This window comes from Arachis duranensis, chromosome 5 (genome assembly GCF_000817695.3).
Source record: "Arachis duranensis cultivar V14167 chromosome 5, aradu.V14167.gnm2.J7QH, whole genome shotgun sequence".
NCBI lineage: Eukaryota > Viridiplantae > Streptophyta > Magnoliopsida > Fabales > Fabaceae > Arachis > Arachis duranensis.
This window is the reverse complement of record NC_029776.3, coordinates 10,038,094-10,048,605: the sequence shown is the minus strand read 5'-3', so window position 1 is coordinate 10,048,605 and position 10,512 is coordinate 10,038,094. Positions and strand designations below refer to the sequence as shown.

Below are 10,512 nucleotides of genomic sequence, written 5' to 3'. Positions count from 1 at the left end.
CAACCAGAATATGCATCCATAAAGCTGAGTTTTTCATAACCAGAGGCATTATCAACTAAGTAATCAATAGAGGGCAAATGGTAGGAATCTTTGGGGCAGGCTTTATTGAGATCGGTGAAATCAACACACATGCGCCATTTACCGTTGTGTTTTTTCACCATGACGACATTCGCCAGCCATGTTGTGAATCTGATTTCTCGGATGAAGCTAGCGTTGATGAGCTTCTTAGTTTCTTCCAGGGAAGCTTGTTTTTTGTCATGGCTGGGATTTCTCTTTTTCTGTGCTACTGGTCGGACAGATGGATTTAATGCCAACTTGTGGGATATGATGAATGGATCAATGCCTGGCATATCAGCTGGGGTCCAAGCAAACAGGTCGGCATTGTGCTGTAAGAATGCTCGGAATGATGATTTTTCTTCTGAGGATAATGTTGAGCCGACGTATGTGAATTTTTCCGTGCTTTCTGTGAAATAGACTTTATGCAGGTCTTCTGTTGGGGTTGGTCTTTCAAAGGTTCCTGCTCTTGGATCAAGATCGGCTAGGACTGGTAGATCGTCCATGCTGCCGATGTTATGAACATGGGCTTTTGTGTTTCGGTTAGGTCTTTTGAGACTGTTGTTGTATCATTCCATGGCTTCTCGGGCATCACTATGAATGGTTGCAATTGTGTTATCCTGCAAAGGGAACTTTACACAGAGATGAATTGTAGATACTATAGCGCCGAACTTATTTAAAAAAGGTCGGCCAAGTATTAAATTGTAAGGACTAAAACAGTCAACTACCAAGTATTGAATATCTGAAGTTTTTGACGAGGAAAACTCACCAAGTGTGGTTTGTAATCACACAGAGCCCATAACCGGGACTCTCTCACCTGAGAATCCTACATAGTCACCAGTGGAAGGTTGGAGGATGTTACTGCTCAGTTTTATTTTCTGGAATATTGAGTAAAAGAGAACGTCGGCACTGCTGCCTGGGTCGAACAACACCTTTTTTACTAGGAGATCTCTGAGATGTAGAGAGATTACGACCGGATCATCTAGATTTGCTACAGTGTTGTCATGATCGGCTGTCTGGAATGTTATTTGTGGAGATTGTGGTAGTGGCTGCTGTTGAGTTTGATCGGCATTGATGAAAAGCATAGCTCGTTAAGATCTCTTTCTTGCCGAGCTTGTGGCTCCTCCGCTTGCAAAACCTCCGGAAATACAGTTAATTATACGTGTTGGTTGTTCGGGATGGTTGTTGTTAGGTCGGTCTTTATCTCGGCCATGCTGTGTGGCCGAGCTTTGGTCTCCAGAAGGGGGTGCTCGCCGCTGTATGTGACCTCCGATGCATTTGTCGAGGTGATCTTGCCGAGCTAGTCGCTCCTGTAGGTCTTTGGCGATGACACAGTCATCGGTAGTGTGTCTGTGCTTCTGGTGGAAGGAGCAGTATTTTAATCGGTTCATGCCTTTTGAATCTGGGTAACTGCCAGCTTTTCTTGGTGGCTTGATTAATTTTGAATTCAAGATCTCCTTGATGATGTCGTTGCGCTTGGTATTGAATTTGGTGTAGGACTCATATTGTGGAGTTGGTTTGAAATTCTTCTTGTTGTCTCGCGTTTTGTCGTTGTCTCTATAGTGAGGCTTTTCTATTTTCCGAGCTTGTCGAAGTTCTTCGATATCGATCTGTCCTTTAGCCTTTTCACGAAACTCGGCCATAGTCTTAGGTTTGGTTACAACAATAGTTTTCTGGAATTTTCCTGGTCGCAGTCCGCTTTTTATGGCGTGCAGTTCTACCTCGGGGTGAAGGTCGGGTATGCTCATGGATATCTTTGTGAAATGCGTCATGTAATCTTTGAGGCTTTCTTGCTGGTCTTGCCTGATTGTATTCAGGTAATCGGAGTCGTGTAGGTAAATGGCTGATCCAGCAAGGTGCTCCTCAAAGGGCTTTGATAGGTCTCGAAAGCGAGAAATAGAACCTGCAGGCAAAGAACAAAACCAATCAAGTCCAAGACCGTCTAAGTAAGATGGAAAGTAACGACATAAAACTTTATCAAATGCACCATTTACTATCATTATGGAGGTGAATCTTTTGATGTATTTCTTCGGATCACTCAACTCGTCATAGGGAGTCAGGGTGGTCGGCAAAGTGAATCTCCTAGGTAGCACGAAATTCATCACTTCGGCTGTAAAGGGCCCAGGAGAGCTTTCTATGTTGTCATTCTCATCTTCTGGACGAGCTTCCGGAAACCCTCGGGTTTGTCTTCCTCCTGCCGAGCAGTGTCAGAGACGTGTGTTGGTCCTGACTGATGCTCGGTCTCTCCCGTCGGTTCTTGCCGATCATTGTTATTGTTGATCCAAGTGTTATTCAGGTTGGCAATTTGATTTGCCATTCTTTGATTCTCTTCTGCCATGCACTGGTTAGCTTGCCACAACTCGGTCACCATCTGAAGGAGCTCGGATGGTGTGGGTGGAAGTTGTTCAGCCATGACTTTAAACGAGAACCTCGAGGCCGATGATATATGGAAGGGTTTGTATTTTCGGCCCCACGGTGGACGCCAATTGTTCTTGTATGGATACCTGGAGGGAGAGCTCGGTCTCTGGGAATCGACATCGAGTTGTTATCTTCGGTGCCGACCTTCGAGCTTTGTGGTAATCCGAGCTTTACTCCAAGAGGATGTTCAATCGCGTAGAGCTTTGAGCAAGAAATAGGGGAGAGTGTACTTGCAAAGGCACTCCGAGACTTAAGTTAGTATTGAGAATTCAATGTGTCCTTAAAGGAGAAGATGTCATACCTCTTATAGGTGGAGTACTATTGGTCCGTTATACCTTTGTTGGTCGTCCGACTTAAAAGGCAGTTATTGGGTTCTTAATGATGATATTTTGGTCGGGCGTTACCTTGTTGAAATTGTAACGTGTAACGGCCGAGTTGTTACGCAGATTGCCGAGTTATGGCCATTGATTGCCGATTAATAACTGTAATGCCGAACTATAACGCCAGCTTTCTGAATAATAACATGAATAATGCCGAGTTTATGATGTTGGGTTTGTAACGGTTGGATCATATGTTATCATTAGGTATATAGTATTTGAGTAAGTATGAATGTATGATGCATGTTGTGATTTTTTTTTGTCATACCTGATCATCAGATTCTCATTGCAATTCGAAAATAAATTTTTTTGTGCTAAATTTGATGTTATGTGAAGGAATAGTGATAAGAGACTTATATATGTAGTTTAAATGGTATGAACTTTAAATACTTATAACGTAAAATTTATTATGATTAATAATATTATTATTATGACATTTGTAATATGGATGTTTATTACCTTTAGTGAGTTATTTATAAAAATTAATAAATTAATTGTTGCGGTTATAAATTTATTGTATTATTTATAACGGTAAGATATAATAAAAATAAGAATATAAATTCAATGTATTTGGAGGTTACAAATTTATTGGATTCTATTTTTTAGTTTTTTATTTGTATCTAATATGAAAATGTATGTCTAATATCATATTTTTTGGTTTCGTTTTGATACTCTTTTAATAAATTTGTTTTTTTTTAGTTTTCAAATATTCTTTTCAAAATTTATATTAGTAAAATAAAATAGAACTTATTTTTAATAATAAGTAAAAACTACAATAATAGTTCTTTATACCTAGTGTTACTTCTAAAAATTAAAATGATTTTTTTTTTTTACCAAAGATACAGAGGCTCGAACTCGCGACCAATATGGGAGACTATTCCATTTGAGGTATAACTCATTGGCAAAAATTAAAATGATTATAATAAACATAATTATAATAATAATAAAATATAATTTTCATTTTTTAAACTTTTAATTTATAAATTAATTGTTGCGGTTATAAATTTATTGTATTGTTTATAACGGTAAGATATAATAAATATAGGAATATAAATTCAATGTATTTGGAGTTTACAAAGTTATTGGATTCTAATTTTTAGTTTTTAATTTGAATATTTTATTTTTTTGCTGATTTGAAAATAATTGTTGATTTGGCAAGAATTGAGTGGTTAATTCTAAAGTTGTGTCAAATAAGTAATATTGTTGACATGGCATTAGTAGGAGAAAAGAAATGTCTCAAAAATAATGTGGTGCATGCTTATATATCTACTTTTATATTTAAGAATAGATTATATGACAAGACAAACTGATAAATATTTGTTCTGTATTCTTATTTTTTGTATTTTTTATTTTTAAAATTTTGTTCAAAAAACACAAAAAAGGGTAATCCAGATAATAGAATTTTATTATTTTTATAAAATTGTAAAAACAGAAAATATTTAAAAAAATAATATAAATACAACTCAAACTCACCTTAATGATTTGCATAACGGTTTAATTATTTTGCAGGTCCCTATAGTTTTACCGAATTTTTAATTAGATCCTTATACTTTTTTTCTTTTCAATTGGGTCCCTATACATTATTTTTTGTTTCAACTTAGTCCCTGTTAACGTTAAACGTCAAAAAAATGTTAGTAAATTGTGAAATTACTTGTATACTCTTAGGGACTCAATTGAAAAGAAAAAAAGTATAGGGACCTAATTGAAAATTCGGTGAAACTATAAATAATTAATGAAAGATATTCATATAATTCTTTTTTATTTTTTCAATATTATTCTTTTTGCTTATTTATATACAAATTATACCAAAAATTCCTTTTATCTATTTGCAGCTTCTTTTTATATCATACTACAGTAGCAGCCAAAATCTTGAGCTCAATATAGAACATAGCGGCATAGCCTTATTAGCCATATTAGAAATTTATAGGATCACTTCTCAAATCTCAACACAGTTCAATAACTACAACATTTAATTAATTGATCGATTTTCACCGAGAATAACTCAAATTTTTGTTAAACAAATAGATATAACATACTCAATCAACTAAAAAAGAAAAAATTATCACTATATATTTGAATGATGAGTAGAATCTACTACATTATAACAAATTTAGACAACAATGATTCAAAAAGGCAGACATGATTTACTTATACAATTCGAACAATTTCAAAACAGAACACTTATACTGATGATCTAGGTAGAATATTTGAAATTGATACTTCATTGACCAAAGGATCCTTATCAAAAGCATTTGATGTTGGCTCTTCTTTGATCTTTCTTCCAACTGAAAATGTAGGATGATTAGGAATAGGAAATGTCATTGTCTCACAACCACTGTGGACATTGTTGGCCGATCTATTGCATCTTCTTGTACACATAATAAACCAATATGTAACCTTAAATTTTCAAAGCCAACTAAGCTCTCAATCCACATCTATAATCTAATTATATTACAAACTCTACAAGAACATAAAATTTTCCTTCTTTTCCTCTAGATTTAGCAGCAAAAGGTGTTGTGATGCATCTTCTAGTGGCTGTGAATGCTTGGGGACCAGCCAAACTGAAGTTGTTACAGCAGTGGACAGAGATATGTGACATTTTTCTCTTCCCTTTCTCTTCTAGGTAATTCTATATTCCTTCCTCCTCTCTTACTATATATGGCATCAAGATGCTAGTAATAATGATGATACCAAAGCAACAACATTAAGTACCTTAATTTTCTTAAGTAGCTCATAGCCTGTCATTCTTGGCATGCAATAGTATGTGATAAGCAAATTAACTTTGGACCTCTACAAAACATAAATTAATCCAACTATTAGCGCTTCTAAGCAGCTATGTTACATGCAATTAGAGTTACAAAGCTTTGATTCATAATCAGGTAAAAGAGAGAAGAAAACTTACCCCATTCATGGCATTCTACTCACTATCGGTCAAATCCAAGAACTCCAATTCCTTTGACAATGATCAATTAAACTCATAATCAATTAATTATAGATAAAATACATAATCAGAACTCATAATTAATTCAACTCTCTCAAATGCATTTAATCAAACACCTTATCTCCAATCTCACCTCTTTCCTTATATCTAACATAATCAATTAATTACAAATAAAATACATCATGAGAACTCATAATCAAAATATTTTAACACAATCAAAACTAATTTTAGCAAACTAAGCTTCACAACTAGATCAATTGGTTCTCTTTGTCATTGAGGATACTAATTACCTAATCAAATAAAGTCAAATTATATACAAGCGGCAACAAAAAATAAGCATAAGCAAAATTAGAGATATTTAACAATCAAAATTTCTCAACATTGTACCTGAAACATTAGAATCGGGAGAGGATGCCGTTTGACTACTAGTTGTTTTAAGCATAATATTTTTCCCGTTTTTAGTGTAGTGGGAGGAAGACATTATTGAGAAGAATTATTACCCAACGCTGACAGAAACCCACATGTTCATTCTACTCCCGATCTTTGCAATTCAAACAAATGAAAGCCATCTGACTATTTTCTTCCCACATGCCACGTGGTCGCTTCATCTCCTCTGATCCAACAATTGAAAAACTAAAACAAAATTCAATTATCACCTGTTGTTGCAGAATTAATCCAGACAGCAAAACGGAGTCGAGGAGCGGCAATTCGAGGCAAGGCACTGCAAGGCACGGTGAGGCAAGGCGGGATGAGTGGATGCAATAGGCAAGACGAACGAGCGGAGTAGAACAGAGCACCCGTGGGCGACGCAGAGGGACGACGACCACCCAACGACGGATGACGACGACGCCATGGAAGATGGCAGCAAAGTGTGACGGAGGAGAAATGGGACCTTAGGAGAATAACTTGGGGGTAGTTAGAGTTCTCTGATTTTGGGAGACAAAATATAAGAGTATTTATGGTATTTAAAAAAGTAGAGGTGTTTTTAATTAGGTCTTTTAACTAAATTATGAGAATATTCGATTTTTTAATGGAATATTCTGTTATTTCAAACGGTTTTATGACGGTAGGGACTAAATTGAAAAAAAATTAATGTATAGAGACTCAATTGAAAAGAAAAAAAGTATAGGGACCTAATTGAAAATTCGGTGAGACTATAGTGACCTGCAGATAAATTAAACCTTGCATAACCGGCCCCAGCAGTGGTCCAAGTATTATTTTTCAACAGTATTTTGATTGATAGGCCCAATTAGATCTTACATTTAATAGAAAGACTGATGTGTGCTTTGGATGGCCCAATTGTACAGCCCAATACAACTTGAACTGTACTTCACAGGCTGCCACTTTAGATTTGTGAAAATATGTACATATATATTCTCCATATATTCCACTTTTGAGACGCTAGAGAGGGAGATAAGATCGCGGCAGCTAGTCCTTTTCAGATCGAGTTTGAAACTGTTGATCAGCAGGGAGGACCATGTCGTTTTATCGTGATTGCAATAATGTTAGATGGGAACTCTTATCTGATAATATTTTTCGCCAGAAAGAATTTATAAATTAACTGATATTAGTGTTAACCGACTGGGAAGCTGCTAGAAGGAACGACTATTCCCTGTGGAGCTTGATCCCAAACATCCCACTTCTCCACCGTTACACTCAAGCGCCTCTTCTCTCTCCTGACCTTTCCTGCTCGGATTCGGCGCTTCTTTATGGATCCGCCTTCTAGAACGTTCCCTTAACGTCCAGTTCTCGTTTTCCTTTCTCTTTGTTTTCTCTACAAAGATGATGATGTGGAGATCAAAACACTGCTTTTGGGGGAAACTGAAGGCGGAGAATTTGGTGGTGAGATGGATGAGCAGCGGCGGCGCAACCGTGATGAGCTTCGGAGACGCGAGCCAGGGTGCTCTGGGATTGCCTAGTGCACAATTGGGCGTCGGACAACACGCTTACGAGCCAACACCGGTGCGCTCTCTCCCCGGCGACGTCGTTAGAGTGGGTGCTGGACACTACCATTCCCTTGCCATCACTTCCCTGGGCCATCTCTGGGCCTGGGGCAGAAACAATGAGGCCCAACTTGGTCGTGGCTCTTCTTCTTCCAGGTACCAAAAGAAAAAAAAAAGCAAATATACATCAATAAGTATGGGTTTTGAAGAATTAATTTATCTCATATTCGTATGTTGTATCTATGTAACAGCTTCAGGTGAGAAATCATTATTTTAGGCAATGACTTTTGAAATAACCGGTGTTTAAATTAAACATTTTTACTGATGTATGTAGTAATGTCCTATTAGATGGTTTATGTAGAAGTTAAATTTATTTGAGTGAATCTTAAGAAGCTGAAAATTGATTAGTTGGAGTGTTTGCTTAGTAGGGAATCATGGAATGAGCCAATGAGAGTAATGGGATTGGATCATGTGAACGTGTCTGCTGCTTTTGCATCAGGTGTTGTCTCTGCTGCTGTTGGAGATGATGGTTCTTTGTGGGTGTGGGGGAAGTCCAAGCGTGGTCAACTTGGTCTTGGTAAACACGTTACTGAAGCTGTTACACCTGCCAAAGTTGAAGCACTTTCGGGAGAGAACATAGCAAAGGTACCTCATTTTCTATTTCCTGAATCAACATTGCAGAATTCTAATAACTTGATTGAGTTATTTTGTTTGTGCGATTGAGTAGGTGTCTTTTGGTTGGGGGCACGCTCTTGCTCAGACTGTGGATGGGAAGCTGTTTGGTTGGGGATACTTAGCTGATGGTAGGATAGGAAAAATGGGTAATGACTTGGTGGAGGCATCTCCATTGGATTCCAGTGCAACCCCCTTTGGAGATAGTCCAGACCTTGAAGTTGCTGAGAAGAGGGTTTTAGAAGGAATGGAGAAGGAGAGTGATATGCCAATAGTATGGGAACCTCGCTTGGTGGAAGAGCTTGAAGGTATTGAAGTTGTGGACATTGCGTGCGGCCTTGACCACTCACTGGTTCTTTGCCGTAAGTTAACACTCATTCACATTCAATTTTGAGCTGTATTATTTTAACATAGTCATTGTTGTACTTTGCCTTAACATACTATCTATCCTGATATGTTTGTCCATAGAACAAAGATTCCAATGCTCGTTATTCAGGAAACTATTTTCAACTTATGATTCTCCCATGATGTTGTATTAGGTGATGGTGCACTCTTAAGTTGTGGGAGCAATGCATATGGTCAATTGGGGAGAACTAAAACAGATTTGGGAATTTTCCCAGTTGACATAAACTTGAGCCCTGTATCTATAGCAGCAGGGCTTGGCCATTCTTTGGCAATATGTCAGCTTCCTGAACCAGATAATAGTATAGGGACTACAAATATTGCTTCATGGGGATGGAACCAGAGTTCTCAGCTTGGAAGGCCTGGGCCTGGCAACATTCCTTCATTGATTGATGGATTGGCCGGGGAGAATCCTACCGCCATTTCCGCGGGGCGTGCACATTCCATTGCCCTCACGTCTAAGGGAGAATTGTGGGTGTGGGGATCTGGTAGAAGTGGCAGACTTGGATCAGGGAGTTCTGCAGATGAACCTGAGCCATTTTACATTGATTCATTAGAAGGATTCCAAATCTTACAGGCTGTTTCGGGATTTGATCATAATCTGGTTCTAGTTGCTAGCTGATCGCTTAAATAGATGCCTTTATATGAGGCTCAGAAAATTTAGAATCGGGAATGTAGAAAGGAAGAAAAGGGAGAGTATCCACTTCTAAGTTGATAATGTCATTTTATTCTGGAGATTTTATTTTCTATGGAAAGCATATTTACAACAAAATCTTATGAAATAAGGAGTGACATTATAAAAATTGAAGTGTCTATATCTACTCCAAAAAGGAGGTTAGAAAACAGGGGGAAAAAATGGGAAATAATTTAAGTTAATCGGGTCCCTTCCACTTAGAAGTCCCTTGGTCCAAATGTCACATAAAAAGTTGTTAGATTGTATATTATTATATTGTATGTTGCTTAAGCTAAAACTCCATTGTGGATTTTCTCATGTTGAAAAATGAGTATCTCTGTTATGTATAGAAGATATAATCTGTATGTTAATGAAATATCCATTAGGTGATAGTAATAACTAATAAGAGATCTTTATGTGTTACAATTTTTAAAATATGTGGATGTTACTTACATGCAGATATAGATAAAACACAAAAAAGGTAAATGCTGTATAAGTTTGTTTCAAGAATAAGAATTATTATTGAACCTATAGTTGAGGAAGAAGTGAAGAACACAACCGACTCAACAAGCAACTATATAACAGCATGCACGAAATTCTTGGAGTTAACCTAAAACTTTATGATGATTTCCTTAAAACTTAAAACAGTTATAAGAGAGTTGTTAAGTCCCTCGAGAAATTCAACCAAAGAAAACTATATTGCCCTTGTGGGTGTATTCTCCAGACATATCACCAACGACACTTGCTAATCAGGTATGAAATGTCTGAACTCTGAAATGACGATTATTAACGGAGAAAAAAAAAAATGAGACCGTGGCAGCCACTCTCTTTCAGATCAAGTTTCCAATGAGTAACCATGCCCCAACATTGCATGAGGAACATGTTTCTGTTATTAACTTATTATCGCCATAGCGGTGATAATGTTATCCAAGATCCAAAATACATATAAAGAAAAATAAAATAAAATAAAACTAGAAGCTACAGGTTTTAATTATTTTTCTGTTTTTTAAATTTTAACAATTAGTGTTTGTT

At 37.0% G+C, this 10,512-nt stretch overlaps 2 protein-coding genes across 3 annotated transcripts; one reads left to right on the top strand and one right to left on the bottom strand.

The window, feature by feature from the left end:
* Positions 1-1,145: 1,145 nt before the first annotated feature.
* Positions 1,146-2,156, bottom strand: LOC107487941 (uncharacterized). The gene has a single exon (XM_016108636.1). It carries the CDS (start codon positions 2,154-2,156, stop codon positions 1,146-1,148), a length of 1,011 nt encoding a protein of 336 aa, XP_015964122.1.
* Positions 2,157-7,215: 5,059 nt separating this feature from the next.
* On the top strand, positions 7,216-9,798 carry LOC107487978 (ultraviolet-B receptor UVR8). Of its 2 annotated transcripts, none has more exons than XM_016108676.3 (4): positions 7,216-7,889; positions 8,159-8,378; positions 8,461-8,767; positions 8,945-9,798. In XM_016108676.3, the coding sequence occupies exons 1-4, from the start codon at positions 7,573-7,575 to the stop codon at positions 9,427-9,429; spliced, it is 1,329 nt and encodes a 442-aa protein (XP_015964162.1). In that variant the 5' UTR covers positions 7,216-7,572; the 3' UTR covers positions 9,430-9,798. The 2 variants fall into 2 exon arrangements, with proteins under 2 accessions (XP_015964162.1, XP_015964163.1); XM_016108677.3 differs by having other exon boundaries at positions 7,217-7,889; positions 8,162-8,378.
* Positions 9,799-10,512: the final 714 nt, after the last annotated feature.